Genomic DNA, 19,131 nt, shown 5'->3' on the forward strand with positions numbered 1-19,131 from the left:
TTCCTCACCTTTTCTAGATTTCCTCGAAGCTTTTCTAAAATTCCTCAAAGTTGCTGAAATGGGGGTGGCTGGGTGGAAACTGCTTTCTGACATGATACATGAAAAAGATAGGAGAGGATTCTGTAAGTCTCTTCCAGTATGGGCCACAATTTGGTATGCAGCAAGCTCCCAGAACAATATGACGATGCTGCCCTTTGCTCTCACACCATGCAACAGAAATTCCCACACAGTTTCCAGATAACTTTGGCAGTTAATAGTAGTTTGTTTTTAAATAAAAAAGAACAGAAAAATCTTAATCTCAAACGGCAAAAAGTTGTTTCTGTTGATTAATTTCATCTTATACTTGCATTTGATTTCCTATGAACAAGGAATAGTATGTCTGTGATAAGGCATTTTGTTGTTGTTTGGTCGGCAGTAAAACATGAAAACCTTTGTTTTTCCAATTGGTGTGTGGTTAGGTCTCCTTCCTCTGCAGGAGCCCTGTTGAACATTTTTCATGTTGTTTGGCTACCTGAGAGATTGCATAGTGGAATGAATGCTTCAGGAGGTATTGGGAAATTGTTTATGCATTGAATAAAGCTATGCAACAGAATACACATTCCAAATGTAGTCTGAAAAGAAGCGTGACTAATTAATAGTAACTATTTCCATAGTTTCAGTACTAGCAGTTAACAGTACACAACTTTGTATTTTTATAATGGAGAATAAAAGTAAGTGCTATTTTCTTTAACGTTAAGATGCTAGAGTAAGTCTAAGAAAAATCCTGGTAAACAGTGATTTAGAAGACTCAATTTTCAAGGTCCTTCAATGAAAGTATGTATAAAATGGTCACAGAAACTCAGCAAAAATCAGGTGCAGTTTCCCTCCATCCCCAACATCTTGCAAAATATGAGGTTTACTCCTCTTTTGTCACGCTGATGCAAGTTAGAAGACATTCTTTCACCTTGCAAAGGTATCTACAAAAGCAGCTCATCCTGGTTTATAAGCCTTAAAAGGAGACAGTTCTGCTTATGTGGGAATGACAGAGATCTCGGAGATGACTGGCAGTTCAGGAGATCAGACTGTGTAGAATACAGGATAAATTTATTTCATACAATTCATTTATTGCACATTTTTAAAAGGCAAAAACCATGCAGTGTTCTTTCGTATCAGTAGAAATGATTAACTTAACTGTCTCAAATATCTGAGGGGCAAATCAAAGCTGATATATGTAATAAAGCCCTCACTAAGCATCAAATGCCATAAAAGGGCAGAGAGATGCCATGAACAAAGCATTGGGTAAATTAGTTAAGATGCAGACTAATACACACACAAAACAATGGTTCAAGGGTGAAGACCTTTCTTGGACAGCCACACTTCTGAAAACATATTAAGTTCAAAAAGTGATAGGAAACATCTGTGCAGTTGTTTTGCAGTGGAAAATTATGAACTGCATTTCAACACAGAAGGTCCTTTTCCAGGTTCACTGTTCCACCCATTTGGTTAAATTCCCATGGTTAAATCTGTTATACCGGTCTGGAATGAGACAAGGTTACATCTAATGCATTCTTAAAAACATTCATTTTAGATTTCATAGCCTCTTCCTCAGGAACAGTCATGTCTTTGTCGTCAGTGTTTTTCTTACTGGAGGTTGCACTGAAGTCTGAGAGCGCTATACCATTGTTCATAGCTCACCAGGATACTCTTTAATCCTTACATTTATCAGTGAATGTCCCAAGAGATGCAGGGTTTTCCATAAGTGCCTAAAAGCAAATCAATCCGGCACCCTGCAGATTATTCTACACACGACAATAGCCTTTGTTAGCATAATGTGTTCTGTAGTGGGTCTCTGAAGTCTAGCAATCCCTGTCAACAACCAGAATAAATGGAAATAGCTTCCAGAAGCTTTAGGGCCTTTGAAGAGACCAAATGGTGATAGTTCTGAAAAACCAGAGAACTCACGTGTGCAGCATCTGACATAAAGTTTCATGAACAGTCTTTTACAAGCCTTTGTGAAAGTCAGATGCACATAGTACACTTAATAAGAGATTAAGGAAAAGTTTGAGCACTACCAGTTGGATGCCTTCCCAGCTGCAATAACAGTTTGGTATGTTCTGTCAGGCTTGTTGACAGCAACAGTTTTCAAAGCATCTTCTTTCAGCATGCCTGGACATTGAATTTGCTAGATGAGAAAAACAAGGTTTGGCATGAAAGTAAGCACAGGTACTTACTGAGAACATCTCAGTCACAAGTGAAGGGTTTGAGGTGACGTATTTTTAATGCACGATTGGTTTGCAAAAGACAAACACTAACATTAGATATTTTGTATGCACAGAATAGTGCTTCACGGGATAATGGTGCATGACTGCTATTGACAATGCTTCTACAAATGCCTTACCTAAGTGAGGAATGCCCAAATCTGTAGCTGCCAGCAGCTCAGACCATGCACTGGGGAAAGGGCATCTCTTACTCTGCCATTTTTCTTCTCTTTGTGCCCTTTCCTTAGGCATACCCAAGCAATACTGAGCAGGGCGACAGCACTAATCTAGTTGGAGCTTTGATCTGATCCAGTACAGCTGTATTGGTTCTCACACAGCTGTAAGTTGACATATTTAATAACGTCTTTCAAATTTTACTACACCAGATCGGTTAAAGACACATTACCTAATTGCAGAACCCTTCAAATCACTTCAAGTGATTAAAACATCTTCAGAAGTACTCAGGCTAGTGTTCGTACAGAGATAACACCGTAATAAATACTGTCTTATTTATTCAGATCTCCATATTCTCTGTAGTATTTCACTCTTCTGCCTCTATCTTCTTTTCCTGTGTTTTGAAGTGATCACTTCTCAGCCGAAGTGCCATTTGACAAATGACAAAAGGCTTTAATATCATCCTGCACTCATACTATATGAGAGAAAAATCAAGTTAGCTGAATTGCTAGAATTCTGCAAGAGAAATCCTTACTTTCAAAGCATTAAAATGCTCAACTGCAGAATTCTTAAGTACAATATTCTTTGCTGTTTGCAGGCATTGTAATCAACTGCAATCACAGCCTGAAGCTGCAGAGTGTAAGCATGCACGCATGCTGCTAGTCAGTGCTGAAGCTTTTACTGTATTGTCTTCAGCTCTTGATTAGATTAAATGAAGCTATAACTGTAACCCTACCCAAGCCTATTTACTCTATTTTTAACATTGCAGGCATATTCAGAGAGACATAGGGGAGAGAAGGGGCAGAAGAAGGTAAACGATCTTTTACCTACAAAAAAGACAGGGGACATAGGGGGTGTAAATCTGTTCTCTAAGATCTTTTCTGGTCTGAGCCCCAAGGTGTTACCACTGCTTCCTCCAGTAGGTCCCATCTCCAAGTCAGTGTGCCACACTTTTTCGCTGGACTGCTTGCACTGCTTTGGATCTGTCTTCTCTGCTCTCCTTTCCAATTACTATTCACTCTCTACTAACATAATCACAACTCTTAGCATCAGAAAAAGCTGAGACTCATCTCTTTTCTGTATACCTCAACCATAGCCAAGATAGTTTTCCTGTTTCATGTGTTTAACATTACTGTTTTCCTAAAGCAGGGCTTGGGGTTTTTTTGCACTATATTTTGAATTTGTCCTTGGTGTAATCAAGAAACTTCTTAAACTGAAAGTAATCTAGAAATAAAACTACAGAGAGCTTGCATGATGCAAAGCATTCATTTATTTTTGTGCAGCTTTGTACCCTGTTAGCAATGAGAAAGTCATTGGTACGTAAAATGACACAGAGGAATCTCTTAGCAAAATGAATGTTCAACCAACGTTACAAAACCAAAAGGGTGCCAAGTCAGAAATAGAAGGCCCTTCTACTACCTCACGGCCCAAAACTGCTTATCCTTAAGCTTAGCAATCACTGTGATCTTTATCCATCAGCTACTGTATAAGAAGTGCTCTTTAAAGCCATTTATCAGCACTGACTGCTGATTGGAGGTGGGTCTGTAGTTTGCAACAGCTGAGGAGGGATGCCTGCGTGCCAGCTGGGTAGACGTTATCCCTGATTTGCAAGCTGGCCTTTCTCTTGTCTGAGTTGGCTGGAGATTGAGTCTGTTCCTATCAAGGCTGGAAATAAACTTTAACTTCAAAGAGAACATGGCTGAGAATAATTCTCTTAGTTGCTTTTTTATATGGAATCTTTCAGCGGTAGTAACTATACTGCTCAGTAGGATGCTAATTGTATTGGGCAGTACCAGCAACATAAAGGTTGTGGTTTTCAGAAAACAGTAAGCTATAATTGAAGAGTGGACATGTTTGCATCTTACGTTATTCACTGGACTTTGAAGATAGATTTGAGGAAATACTCTCAATATGGTTGCTTTACAGTTAGCATGTATAAATCACTGCAGTCTGCCTTGTCTGTGATACTGAAAGAATTTGCCCTGTCACTTTACAGTAACTTTTTAATAACCGGTTTCTCAGCCACACAACCTTCTCTGCTCTGGATTGTCCCCTCTGCTTCAGTTGTGTCCTACACAAGTAGCTTAGCAAGGGCAGAAATGCTGGCTAAAGCAGAAAAACATATGATGCAAGTTTGCCTTCCACTCTTACCTTCTTCCATGTATTATTCTGGCACTGAGGGATGTGGTTTAGTGGGTATGGGTGATGGGTTGATGGTTGGACTCGATGATCTTAGTGGTCTTTTCCAATATTAATGATTCTATGAAATGCACTGCAAAATGGATTCAAAGTAATGGAGTAGAAGGTTCAATTGTTGGGGAAAAAAACTGTTTCCTACACTCAGAAGTAGGGAAGAAAACTAGTTACTATTCCTCTGGCAGCAATGCAAAAGGTTTTGCCACTGCTCAGGCTGTCAGAATGTGAGACCTCCCACAGATCACTTAGTGACAGACCTTTAGAAACTTCTGTGTGCTGGATACATGTAGGCTCAATAGAAAGGACGATCTCTGGCACACAAGCAAGGAGTAGGAGTGAAATCCCAGCCGCTCTGGAGGCAGTAGAACTTCAAAGTCTGGCTTAGAAGCCATCTGAATGTGTATGGATGTGACACCTGGATAATAAGAGAGACAGCTACTATGATGTTAACTTATAGGTTAAAAAAATAAAAGCATGCTTTGAGAATCATGGAGAGCCATCAGATTTAACAGTGAATGTGCATATTTTACATGGCACACTGGTGTTTATGCTTCCAAGTTCTGCCCTCTTCAGTCAGCTTGCTTCCTTCTGGGAGAATAGCAGGAAGAAATCACTTTTTTTAATTGCAAAAACACTTATATTTGAAAGGAGCTCTGGTGTACCACCAGAGACAAAGTCCTGCAGAGGCTGTTGGTACCACTCCTTGTGGAGTGCCTTGAACCAAAGCTGGAACCACCAGCTGCAAAGAGGCCCCTCAGTCCAGACTAAAGCACTGCCCCACTACTGACCAGAAGGTTAAATGGCATGTACTGCTGCTGTACCATTTGTTGTGGGCTTTTTATGGAAAGTTTCCTTTCATGTATGGTCTAAACAGCAATTCCTTAAACGGCATGACCCAGTAGATTTGTGGCCTGAAGGCACCATGTCTGCAGGGCTATGGCTGCTGAAGATCTTTACTTTACTGTCACAGGTATTGCATTCTAACAGCTCTATGAACAGCAATGTGTTTAGTCATCTGATCTTAGATCAAGTCTCTGGTTCTTGTTTATTTTGCTAAAACACTTGATAATCTGTTTTAGGGAGATGGATGTCTTAAACAGAGCAAGCACTGTAAATATCAAAGCTTCTTACTGTGTTTGTATAAATTAGACTATTCAAGTACATCCACTTGCAGGCACCATAAAAAAAAGTCCTTACATGTGTGTCAGCCTTCCTATGTGAGGAACCTGAAAACCAGGAATTGTTTTTAAAGTTAACGTACTTCTCATGTACACGTGCATAGTCTGTGTTTTTGAATGCAAGCTGAGTACAAATACACTATACCTTAGAGTCTTTCTGCATTTAAATTATGGAAAACTTCTTTAAATTGTTGTGAAAATATTGCTTTGAATACACTTCTTAAAGCAAATCATTATCTTTAGGAGCTTTGCTTGTGATTGTTTATTTTCCAATGATTCTGATTGATTTAAGAGAGAAGAGAATCTGTCTTCCACTTTCTTGAGAACAGTAAGGTTGCCCATAACTTTTGTAGGGTTCGTCATCATCAGCTGTTGTTTAAGACACTGATTGGTAATGGTCCAGGTGGCTCTCTGAAGAGCCTTTTAAAAAGCCTACCTCCAATATCTTCCTGGTTACGGTCAGATTGAACCATAACATTCCAGTTGTTGGAAACCAAGTGCAGGAAACCAGTATTGTTAGGCTTGCACATGTATTATTTTTTCTATGACTGCTTCATAACCTGTTGAGTCAGAACTGTTGCTTAGCACTTAGGTTTTGTATTCTTTCATTGGTCTGTGTCCAAAGAGGCAGAAACCTCCAAGAATATTCAAAGAAAATGATTAAAGTTAATAATAAAATATGTTTGTCTTAGTGATGATGAAACCTTAATTCTTGCATGCTACAGATCTGTCAATGCTGTAGAAAGGCAAATTATTTTGTTTTGTTTTGTTTTTTTACTTTGTATACATCTTCTTCCTTCATTTAATACCAAAAATGCCCAATGTTTTTGACCAGGAGATCCTATCTTTTATTGTGATTTGCTTCTGAAATATAAACATTTCTTAATTTTGTTCTTTTGTCTTTCCTTTCCAGCTCTGTTTTGTGATGTTTTGGACACCAAATGTGTCAGAGAAGATTTTAGTTGACATAATTGGAGTAGACTTTGCTTTTGCAGAGCTATGTGTTGTTCCTTTGCGCATCTTCTCCTTTTTCCCAGTTCCAGGTAAAAACAAGAAAACAAAAACTCAGCTTTGAGCTGTGGCTATAGATTCAGACTTGGCTGTACATGTAAGAATGGTTAAATGCATGCCTAGCATGATAACACTGTTTTTATCAGAGTCAGTGTAGACCAAGGCTGTTTACATCAGTAGTTAAGATGCAAGGGTTGCAGTAAGAGCAGGGTGTCGTTAGGCAGACTGCTGGCTGTCCAAAGCAAGACTATTGTAGTTCAATGAGAACACACACAACTAGCATTAGTGATACATATATCCATGTATTGTTCTTCTACCAGGGCTGCAGTTAACTTCAGGGTAGCATCTAGGAATAACTGCACCGTGACACTGCCTCCAGTAGTCTCCCTTTCAGCAGCCAGTCTGAATGACACTTTCAGATATCATCACATAATAAAAAACAGGATATTAGTTAATGTCTGTATTTCAGGAGAGAAGCTTAACAGCACTGCTCAAAATGTTTCCTCTCAAAAAATTTCTAACTTCTGTAAACAAATGCTATGTGATGTAGTGTAGCATATATCAGAACGGAGTATTTAATAAAATTATTGTAAGAGAACAGCTCCCGTGAAGGATTGTTGACTTTCCTAAATATATATCTTATCCTATCCTAAATATATATATATATACTAAGTATATAAATAATATATAACATATTATATAAATAAAATAATATAATATAAAAATATAATGTATATATTTATATATATTAATTTATATATATATATAATATAAAAATAATATATAATATAAATAATACTAAATAAAGTCATGTTGTTTAAGCAATTCGCACATTAAAGCTACTTCATTTCTAGTAGAGTTTCCCAGTGTGCAGAGCTACCAGAAAGAAGTTTCACCATGTGTTTTTCTGAACAGTGCTCTCTGCATGACAGAATCTTCATATGAAATGACTGATGTTCACTGCTTTTACCTCCTTTTCCCCTTCCCTTCCTCTGTTCATAAATAGTGACAGTCAGAGCACATCTGACTGGCTGGCTGATGACTCTAAAGAAGACATTTGTGCTGGCACCCAGCTCAGTGCTGCGGATTATCGTCCTCATCACTAGTCTCATTGTTCTGCCTTACTTGGGGTAAGTTTCTCTGCTCTTCCCAGAGATGATGGAATTGATTTATCTTCTGTCCTGTCTCCTGAATTTGCTTAATCCAGAATGTTTTCCCCAAACACTAACTGTAATATAAACTCTAAATGGTTGCAATATCTAGGGAAAAAAAAAAAGAAAAAAAAAAATTTACAGATTTACAAGTGTGACTTTGCTGTAGGCAGTCAAGATACTGATGACCATTTTGAAAAAAATGCACAAATGCCTGAGAGGCAAAAACTTGTCCTATGTGGAATTTATGTCCATCATGTTAAATGCATTGTTAAGAAAGATATCGGAATATTCTGTTTATAAAGTTAAAGAATCTATTCTACTTCACATGTCTTTAGATTCTGCATTCAGATTTTCTTAGTTGGGAATTGGGTTCAGAATGTGTTTTTTTTACTAAATACTGAAGTAAGTTAAAAACAAAAAAGTTCTTTAAAATACCAGTTATTCTCTTTGCTAGTGCCTTTCTTTGAAGGAAATAGTTCTAAAAACTGATTGGTTCTACATGCCAGTGGAAATGTAATTATGCATTATGCACTGTCACACAACCATGACTAATTTTTTGTCTGCTACCCACAGAGTTCATGGAGCCACCTTGGGAGTAGGATCCCTTCTAGCAGGGTTTGTGGGAGAATCCACTATGGTTGCAATAGCGGCCTGTTACGTCTATCGAAAACAGGTAAGAAGTAGGCTCTGCAGGATCTGGTGAAAGCAGATCTTAATTCAGACTTGGGCCTTGATCTCTGTCGTGATTAGCCTGTTATGTTTTTCCTGACCACCAGAGTAAGACCTATAGACTTTGAGGTGGCTATTGTTGGCCTGAGGTTTCACAACGTACATCTATCTGTTTTTGACTTACCTTTTGATTGTTTGTTGTTACAGTAGTAGCTTAAAGAGTGCTTCTAGCCAGGGACATGGTACTTCTTTTTTTTGCAGGCAGTAATAGTAATTGCTGCGCCGAGCTAATTTATTCCCTTACCAGAATTGGCATGTAACTGACACCATCATCTCCACAGCCACTGTGACAGTGGCAGAGCCAACTAGTAGCTGTATGGATCAACTTGTTTTCACTTAAAGTGTTCAGTACTTGAGATCTGCAAATCAAGACTTGTGTAGACACCTCTGAAATATTGAAATTCTGATATGCCTAAACTCAGCTGAATCAGTAATACCTATGGGAGTATTTTTGTCAGCATTACAAGTGTTTTCAGTAAAGACCAGTCAGCCTGCTGAGAAATGGATAATAAGGAACAGATGCTTCAATTTGTTTTTAGTGGGGCTGAATACTTCTTAGCTTTACTAATCCAGGACATCCTGGATGAATCATAGGACTCTTGAATGCCCTCCCGCTCCTGCTGTCCAAAAATACTCAAATATTACTAGGCTTTGGTGGGGTGGGGGCTCACAGTCAATCAGCAATACCAAGAAAAGCCAGAATGCTTACATCTTAAAAATTATTGAAGTTTGACATTTGAGAAATTCAGATTTCTCCCTAGAGCAACCTATCTTCATAAATATGTTATTTGCTTTTTTTTTTTTTTTTTTTTTTTAAATAATAAAATGTCCATGATGTAAAAGATTCCAGATGCTTTCTTCCCTCCGGTCACAGTGACGCCTGTCTTGGATGTCTGTTAGCATAAGAAATGCATTATTGCATTTATGTTAGAAAGGTGAAAGCTGAGTCCCAAAAGTTTATGAAAATCTTCTAAATTATGACAACTTGCTAGAGGCAAGCCGTGAATATGACACAAATATTGCAGCTCTTTTTTACATACCCTAACAAATGTATTATTTCTACCTTGCTTCTCCCAGTACCCAAAGTTTGTAGGGCTGAGTTCACAAACAACGTATTTGCATATTTATGAGTGGTTGTTTCAATCCAGAAAAAGAAGCGGAATGAGAATGAAACATCTGCAGAAGGTGAAGACTCTGCCATGACCGACATACCCCACACAGAGGAAATGACAGACATCGTAGAAATGAGAGAAGAGAATGAATAAGAAATGGGATGCAATTGTTCTCTACAGGGACGATTGGAGTGACACTTCAGCATCTTGTCGTCTCTCATACTTTTTTGTTTGTTTGTTTTTATTTTTGTAATAAAGAGGCCTTGATTTAAAAGGTTTCAAATAAATTCTCTAGCATACTGAGTATGCTCACACTGATGAGGGACCTAAAAAGAGGTCTTTGCTTTTTCTTTTTCAATTGAATTTGTTTTCTCACTCCATGCAAACATAAAAGATACAATTGCATCACTGTAGAGTCTTCCTTACTTATGCATCCATCTTCTCTGGACAATCTGCATTTGTCAACCAAAGCCCTGCTGTGTGCGTGTGCCTGTGTGCACACACACGAGTGCCACTGGCTCAGTGCTACTGCCATAATCCTACTCCCTCCCCTCTTTCCTTTTCCTTCCTTTTCTTTATGAGAAATGCTAAGGAAAAGAAGTTTGGAATACAGAGCTTTATTTTACTTGCTTGAAAATGACTTTGCTACATAAACTAATATACTATGGTGAACTATATCTTTTTGTTTGGCCTCATCACTAGAGCTTATACTGCACAGGGTACGATACAGGGAGGAACGTGTAAGTCTCCATATGAGGAAAAACAGGTTCCTCTCTCCTGTTAAAAGTGTGTGGATGTGTATATACACACACAGAGACATACATGTATATATATTTATATATATATGCATACGATAAATAAAATACACACAGGACAAGAACTCTGTTTAGTTTTCATTCCATCTGAAAAACAGTCTTTTGAAAAATGTAAGCATTTAATTCAGAATCTATTTGAATAGCTAAGCATCACCTCACATAGTTTTCTTTAGGAAAAATAAAAAACATGCACTTTCCTCTTGTGAAGAGGGTGATAGCAACTGATATAATTTGACTGTATTTGAATAAAAAAAATAAAAATTGACAAGCTTTACCAAAGTTCTTGTCCACTGATTTAACCTTGATTTGTTCTACTTTTATTTCTGGTGTCTATATATTGAAAGAAAAAATACAGGTAATTTGTGCAGGATACCATGCTGTGTCACATTACTACACATAGCTCCATGAAATTCTTAATTTGGTGATGTACACATGCTCACACACAGATGTATATATATATATAAGTATATATATATATATACATATATGTATGTTTTGCTATGATATATTTACCTATGCAGTAGATCAGAATCAGTATGGTGAAGCTCAAGTACTGGTAATCCTCCAAGTCCTCAATTAGGGACCATGATCACTTGTTAGCTCCTAACAGTGTCATGGAAGTGGAAAGCTGCTCAAACCAGCAAGTTGCACTTTGCAAACAAGGCAGGCACTGTGCAGTTTAATTGAGCCTTAAACAGTAGAGCGTGGGGTTGGATGGTCGGTCCTTGTCAAGTGGAAATGAAGCCTGTGTAAGAGGTTACTGAACCAGAGATGGTTTTGGGTGCCACTGATGATGGCTGCGGGAGCAGCTTCTATTGCTGTGCTGTTCTGTGTTCGGCTGCGGGGCAGCGTTCCTGTGTCCAGTTTGTAGTAACTTGGGTTCTTTCATTTGTAGCTGTGCCAGATTCTGATTCTGGATACAGTTATCCTACATGGTATATCTGCAAAGCAGTTAATTTAAACTTTGTTTAGTAAAAATATATTTTTGTAAGTTGTGGAAATGATTATTTAATTGTGGACAACTTCAGTTTCTAGATTATTTGCCAGGTAGTCCCAGCACTCAGAAAGTTGACCAGAATTAGCCATTACTTCAAAATGTTATATCAATATATGTGTGTATATACATACACATGTGTATAAATATATATATTGTATATTATGTACTTTTATTTTAAGCGACAATGCATTTTTTATTTTTCCAAGTTCAGCTAAAAATGGCTCTAAAACATTACCGAGTTGACTAGTAACCAGGTGTAGCTAGAATGAAAGGCATTGTATCAATGAATTTTATTTTAGACATTTGTACAAATTTGTTATATGTACAGATGCAGTAAGAGAAGACTTAGAAGTGATTTTGTTCAACGACAGACTTGAAAAATCAGTTTGTGGTTGCTTAGTGGTGGCAGTAAAGGATGAGATTAAACCTAGTAGCCACGTGTTTTCAGTGCCACCACAAGGTTGTTCTCATTGTTTACTATAGGAGATTTTTTAAAAAGACAAAAAGAAATGTCCTCAGACAGATGAACTTTGTGCAGCATGGAGACTGTACACATATGCATTCATGAATACTCTCAAACAGTCATATGTATGTAACATGTATATAGACTGTTACGGATCACAGCTGCCAGTTAAAGACTTCTCTGTTCATGTAGTTTTGATTCCTCCTGTGCATTTGTATCCAAATCCACAACACGCAGTTTTTCAGGAACTGTGGGGATAAAACACTAAATTATTTGTGTGTAGTATTTCTTTTGATACTTGAATGAAATTCAAATAGCAGTATTTTTGAGGAATTTTGAGCATGGCAGATGTAGGGTTCAAGGTAATCACTGCACCAAAAAGTAAGAATTTGGAAACAGATTAGTTGAAGCACTGAGTCTTTTGTTTTAGATAGAAAACTGAACAGTCATCAAAGAGTAAATTATTGGTCATATAGAGTGAAACTAATGGTATTGTAAAAGTCAAAATTTCAGTTCTTCTGTGGGAAGTTATATTCCTTTATTTCAAAAAAAAAAAAAAAAAAAAAAAAAAAAAAAAAGAGCACAGGAGTGGCTGGAGGCAAGTACTCACAAGGTTTTGTAAGGACTCATGCATAACACTGATACCCATTTCCTGTGCGTTGTGTATTTTTTACATTGCTGGGTTTACCTAATCTGCTGATGTATCTGCAACACGTAACTCCATATGGGAGCTTGGTGTCCCAGCAGATGCTCTCTCACATTAGCATGCTCAACCTGATGGCAGGTCCTCAAGGAGCTCCACGTGCCACAGCAGCACCCAGAACTCCATCTGGTGACATCTTCAAGGGCTTCAGTGACAATCTGAGCCCCATTTGATGGTGTGTCCAACTGGGCTGCCTTTGGACCAAGGGCGTGTGCCGCCACGTCCAGCTCGACTGAATCCCTCTGAATGGGTGCAATCATTACCCACCCAAGTGTCTCTGCTGAGCAGGCCCTCGTGAACATGTTGGCTTCTTCCTGCACAAAGGGATCTTGAATTTTGATGATGCTGTCTCCTTTGTGGTGTTGCTCATGACATCTCTATCTGTGCGATACATTTTGAAGTAACAGAAATCTGTTAGTTGTCTCTTTTGAGAGGGAGAGACAGAGCACCATCATCTCACTGAGTTCATGGAAGTTTCAGCCTTCCGATACTTTCTTGAGAATAACTGAATGATATCAATGAAGTTGCAATAAAAAGAGGAAAAAAGTTGATCTGCCTCCTATATCTTACGTTTTAGACCACGAAGGAACATACCACACAGCAGGAAGTCAAAGGGACACTGGTAGATTCTGGATTAATGTTCCTAGGCTTTTAATACGTTTAAGGTTGTGTTAATTGTCTGAGTTTTCCTTTCACAGACCCAACAGGAGTTGGAAAACACCTATTTTTTATCTCCCCCACATGCTTACCAGGCCATGGCTCTGGTGAGGCAGGCTCTGCGTGTCCCATCCCTCTTACACAGTCACGCGGTCGAGAGTGAGAGTTATGCTGGGCAAGAGGATGGGTGAGTAACAGAGAAGTCTTTTGTTTCCTACTCATTTTGCTGCTAAATATTTCCTTTGAATGGGAGAGATTTATATCTGGCTCTCGGTCGGGTTGTACCGAACTGCTGCAGACAGATAGACAGTGGCTGGAGATGGAGGGCGAGCTGCTGAATGCAGTGTATTCAGGGCAGGCCACAGCGCACAGACGAGCCTTTTGAGGGAGAGAGTTCTTTTTTTGTGGGCTGGCGCCTCGTGCTTAAAGGGAAGGGTGAAAGGACGCCTCGGGTGCTCGGGGAGGCCACGAGGCGTAGGCAGCGCGGGATGGCGTGCGAGCAGGAGGGCAGCGACACGCCATGGCCTCTCACTGCGGTGTGGGCACGGGGTGATCAGTGGAACAGTGGCTGGGGATACCTGAGTGTTGGTCCTGTAGCCATTGGTGTGTCTGAAAGCCATGCATAAATAGATGAATATACATATGTAAGGGTATGTATATACGAGTGTGTATGTAACAGTTTTATGCATACATTTTTACTACTGGCTGTACGTAGTTTGCTGGAGCAAAGTATAAATAAGATCTTAAAGAGGGAATAGGTTGTGTGAAGAATTGCAGTTTAAAGCTACATAAACAAATAATTAGAACGACCTTTCGTCAGACGTGATACCAGTAAGAAAAAGTGGGATTTAGATCTGTAAGCTGGAGAGAAGTGGGGAACGTGGAAAAGCTTATGGATGTGGCATAGCCAGCCTAAAGACAGTGTCATGGGGTGGAAGTCAGTTAACAGAGAGCAGAAATGGCTCTGCCATTCTCCTGTTAACTGCGCTGGAGTGGAACTGAAGGGTGAGAAGTGATGTGTAAATGAGACACAGCTTTGAGTATTTGGGTTGCTGAGGAGTCATCAGAGAGACGAGCATGAAAGCATCTCAGAGAAGTATTCAAGCAGAAATGAACCAATATGTGGGCTCTGTGGTGTGCAAAGAGGAGACTTTACATCACCTGCTGATTCTAACTGGCAGTAACTGGGCAAATGACACGAGCTTTAGTTGAACAAAGTTAAACAGAGTAACAAAGGGTGAATTACAGAGCTTTGATATCAAACTGGCATTTCCCAAGTACCAAGTTAGCCATATGCATGTGCAGACCGCCATGTTTGAAGGCCGCGGCGAGGGCCCACTGAAGGGCTGCATGTTCCCCAGGCAGCGCCAGCACCATGGGCACTTCTTGGCTTCTCAGCAGCGTGCAGCATGCCTTGTTGTTGACTGCTGATGCACAGCATGAAGTGAGGCACCTACGTTAGATCAGCTGTGAGCTCAGGTGCAGTGAGCGGCAGAGCAGGGGGATGAAGTGGAGTGCGTAGGGAGCCGTGGCTCACGAGTGATTTTGGGGCAGCTCGTGTGGATTTGCTTTGGAAAGCAGTGCTCAATCAAAAAAGTCATTGCCAGATTTCTCCTTGGCATTATATAATTACTAGATATTGTCACTCCTCACATCAACTTGAGTTTCACCTCGTTTTTTTCTCTCATTTCCAGTTCTGCATCATCAGACATTTCTTTATTTTCTTCTGAAGGCTCCTTCTAGGTTTATTTTGTCTGCTGGCATTTTGAGAAAGAAAATGTAGTCTTCATGCTGAATGTCAAGTAATGTAGTCTTTAAAAAGTAGCTTAAAACAAAACTTTTTTTGATGAACTGCTTTTTGCTTTTCATTTGCTAAGCTGAAAAGGAGTCAAGAAATAGAAGGAACTGGGGGATGTTCTTTATTTAAAATCAAGAATTCAAAGAATTGATTCAAATTCACTACTCAAGCCTTTGACCTTCTGGTGATTTCTGAGCACCAGGCCCAACTCTTCCAAGGCCCTGCAGCCCTGCAGCAGTGCACTGTTTGAAGCACTGGGAAGCAAAGGACTTTGTGTAGATGAAAACTAAAATATAGCCTGAAGAGTTGGAGAGGCTGATTGATAGCAAGAATCTGTTAAGTTTAAAATTCAGTTGGACTTGTGCAACCTCACTGACATCTAAACTGGCCCTGCTTTGGGATTACATAGATAAATACCTGCCATCTCCATCTGACCTAAATTGTTCTCTGCAACCTAGGATAGTCCTGTCATCTTAAGACTGTTTGGGCTTTTTTTAGGGTTTCAGGGCTGAGAGATGGTGCCTGCTAGGGCTCAACAATGCAGATATTTAAGCCAAAATCTGAGCTTCACAGATTCTTTTGCAGATGACAAAACTTTCATATTTCAGGGTCAGCTGTAAGCACCCTCCCACCCTGTGGGAGCCCTACAATGAGGGCAAAGCAAAAATCAGCTATTGTATATGCAGACAAAATATGTGAGAACTGCACTGCACTTTTACAGTTAACTCTCTAAGTACAAAAGCCTGCAACCAGCAAGAAACTCCCACTTTTCATGTGCATCATTCATCACTATAAAAAAAGCTATCCTTTCTGATAACTGTAATCAACATAATGCAAAATAATACTCAATTTATGTAACAAAACAGCTTGGCCTGTCTACAAATGAGAGCATATAAATACCCTCTTAGGAAAGGATGTATTTTAAAATTGAAGTGACAGCTATATCCTTAATTCCACCAAAACACAAACAAAAAAATTGGAAAAAAAAGCATCAGCTTTGAATGAATATCCTGCCTGGGTGGAAAGCAGAGTGTGAGTACACATGCAGAAAGCAGCAGAGCCTGAACTAGCATGCTCAGCTTTATAGTTTGCTCTAAGACAGCAAGAATGCAACTCTGGCTTTGCATCCTGTTACAGTAAACACAATATCCTTCCTAAGCTGTAATGAAACAATTAGGAGGCTACAGGCTATAGGGTTACTTACATCAACCAATTTTATCTACAAACCTTCCAAATGCTACAACATTGCAAAAGCAAAACCTGCAAAAAAATGAAGGCTCATGCATTTTTATAGAGGATGTCAGCAAGCTTTTTAAAATTAATCAGTCTTTCAATAATGCAGTTCAAAGTGCACTTCGCTTACCTTGTTTTTAATAAAAATCTACCCATAAAACACCATACATTATTACAAAGCAAATGCACAAGATGCAGAATTCAACCTGTGTTTTTGCCAATGGGACAGAAGCTCCCACCACCACCATAAAGGCAGTTGAGCTCGGGTGGTGTCACTCATTCAGAACACTGGCCCCCACTACTACTGCAACTTTAGATCTGCTTTTGTTGCTTCTGCCTCCATTTTCTTGAAGCCAAGCACCCAGGGCACTGTTTGGTTGGGTATTCTAGCGTGGCCATGGATCCCCAGGGCTTGCCTGCCAAGTGGGAGGTGACTCGAAACACAGAGTCTCTTTAGGACAAAACCTGATGGTTTGTCATTCCACCAATATGAGCAAGCTGGGGGCAGCAATCTTCCCTAGAGCTGGCTCTTCTGAAAGAGGGAAAATAGACTTTGCCTTTTATTGATGGACTTGTGGCTGGGACTGCAGTCACCGTCAGGTCCTCTGATGCTGCATTTGGTGTTTCTTTATGCTGTGACACTGGCAGAGAATCTTAATACCACAGGCTGCAGAAATCCCAACTGGGGACCAGGAGTCTGTTCTGCTTGGTGGCATAGATGAAATGCGTTTAATGGTGCAACTCCCTCATTTGTCATCTTTAACGAGAGGTTCACTCACCTATGAAGGTTACCAGGCAGCACTGCTGACATCAGATAAACCTGAACTTTGCAGTGCTAGAAATACAAAAAACACCAAACTTTGTCACACTTTTTGCAGTGGAGAAAGAAGGAAGCTTCACGCATCCTGCTCTCTCCATCTTCACATAGTTGAGCAACGGCCAGCCACAAGGTAGTTCTAGAAGGAACTCTAAGGCTGAGCAAAACCCAAAGGAAAAAGCAGCAGATGAGAACTGTTTTGTCTCCGCAGCAGGGATCATCATGGAGGAGGGCTAAATTGCATAGAAATGCCCTCCAGAAATTATCGGTTTTAGAGCAGAGGTTCAGGATGGCTTTGACCACACTGTACATCATCTGTAAAGTAGTAACAACAAGGATAGCAGGTTCTCCAATCTCCAAAAGGTGTTCTAAGGGTAGAATTCACTGATGCTGGTGAAAAATGCTAGGATACTGCAGGGAACAGCACCACAGAAATGCCTATAAATACTGAACTCATATTTGCATGTTCTAATTGTGCCTTTGGGTTCTCTAAAATTGACTTGTTTTTAGTTTAGTGGAAATACTTTTAAAAAATGAGAGTGGGGAATAGTGTCTTGAAGCAGCATCCTAAGAAAGGGCAGCACAGCATCTGAAGGCTTTCCTGGGAAGGAGCAGGAGGATGTTTGAGGGCCTCTGTCCAGAGAGCATTCTGCAGGACAAGGACTTGTTCTGTTCTCAGTAGGCTTGTAAGTAATAGCTGGGCACCTTTAGGGAATGCTGTGTTTGCACTGGTGTTAAGGTTACCTTTCCATAAGGAAAAAGCTGATTTTTTGTTCATTTCTGTTATTTTAGAACAAATGGTTATTTCACCTCAGAGGTATCACTTTGCTTTTCATTTGTTTCAGAGTATCTTTCACTATCAGATTCAGATTCTTTCAGTGTCTTTCAGGATAAAGCTATCTTTATGCAAAGCAGTATGCCTAATAGCAATCCTTGCCTATTTAAACAAGTCAATTTTCCAAGGACTGTAGGTGTCAAGTCAGAGCCCTATTTGGAACTACAGTACAGGGATCCTAGATTTTAAAAGAAATGTTACCTCATGCATCATTTTCTGCCATACTTTTGTAGAATTCCAATTGATTTCTCTCGAAAGAAGTGTCGTTTTCTTGAAGTTGTACACCTAAAGCTACCCGTTAGTTTTTTAATGAATGTTTTGCTTTGCTTTGAACATGTGGGTTTTCTGTAACCTCTAAAGAAACCAATGAAGGTAAAACTTTGTACATTTTTTCAATGACTGCTGAGGTCGAAAGTATAAAAGTATGTGTTGCATTAAAAATTGAGTGTTGTTTATGTATTTAACAGAGATGTATGTTTTTGCATTGTTAAAAAGAATGATCTATGCTTTCTTTTAGGAGGGGGGGAGATCTGTGCTCCAATATTGTCCAACAGCTTTCATATTCTAATTACTTTAAGTAAAGTTCTAACAAGTTTGCATATGATTCTGATTGCTTCCGTGTTATTAATTCTTGCAATCTGACATGGTCTAAAGCACTCTCTCATGTGGAATAATCGGAATATGCCTCCTGGTAAGAAATTAATCCAACACTCAAATTGTTTTTGAGTTATGAGCACGATGCTGCCAACTGTAAGATCTTGACTTGTGTTGTGGTTTAACCTGGCAGCAGCTCAGCACCACACAGCCGTTTGCTCACTGCCCCTCCCAGAGGGTTTGGGGAAGAGAGTGAGGGGAAAAAACAACCAAGTAGAACTCATGGGTTGAGCTGAGAACGATTTACTAAAACTGAAAATGAAGGGAAAAAAAATAATAATAGTAATGATAATTATATATATGTATATATAAATACATACACCCAAAACAAGGTATGCACAACGCAATTGCTCACCACCTGACGATCA

The 19,131-nt window shown here is 39.4% G+C and overlaps 1 protein-coding gene across 2 annotated transcripts in view; it reads left to right on the forward strand.

The window, feature by feature from the left end:
* ANKH (ANKH inorganic pyrophosphate transport regulator) overlaps positions 1-18,708 on the forward strand; it is a 97,254-nt gene extending 78,546 nt beyond the window's left edge. For both annotated transcript variants that reach the window (XM_042870307.1, XM_042870308.1), the window contains exons 9-12: positions 6,699-6,828; positions 7,803-7,926; positions 8,524-8,623; positions 9,828-18,708. In XM_042870307.1, coding sequence (XP_042726241.1) covers positions 6,699-6,828; positions 7,803-7,926; positions 8,524-8,623; positions 9,828-9,944 — 471 coding nt within the window. In that variant the 3' untranslated portion in view covers positions 9,945-18,708. The remainder of the gene's footprint in view (positions 1-6,698; positions 6,829-7,802; positions 7,927-8,523; positions 8,624-9,827) is intronic.
* The last annotated feature ends 423 nt before the right edge of the window (positions 18,709-19,131 follow it).

The sequence above is a fragment of the Lagopus leucura genome, unplaced genomic scaffold (assembly GCF_019238085.1).
Source record: "Lagopus leucura isolate 7727_CA_CO unplaced genomic scaffold, USGS_WTPT01 Super-Scaffold_100002, whole genome shotgun sequence".
Classification (NCBI taxonomy): domain Eukaryota; kingdom Metazoa; phylum Chordata; class Aves; order Galliformes; family Phasianidae; genus Lagopus; species Lagopus leucura.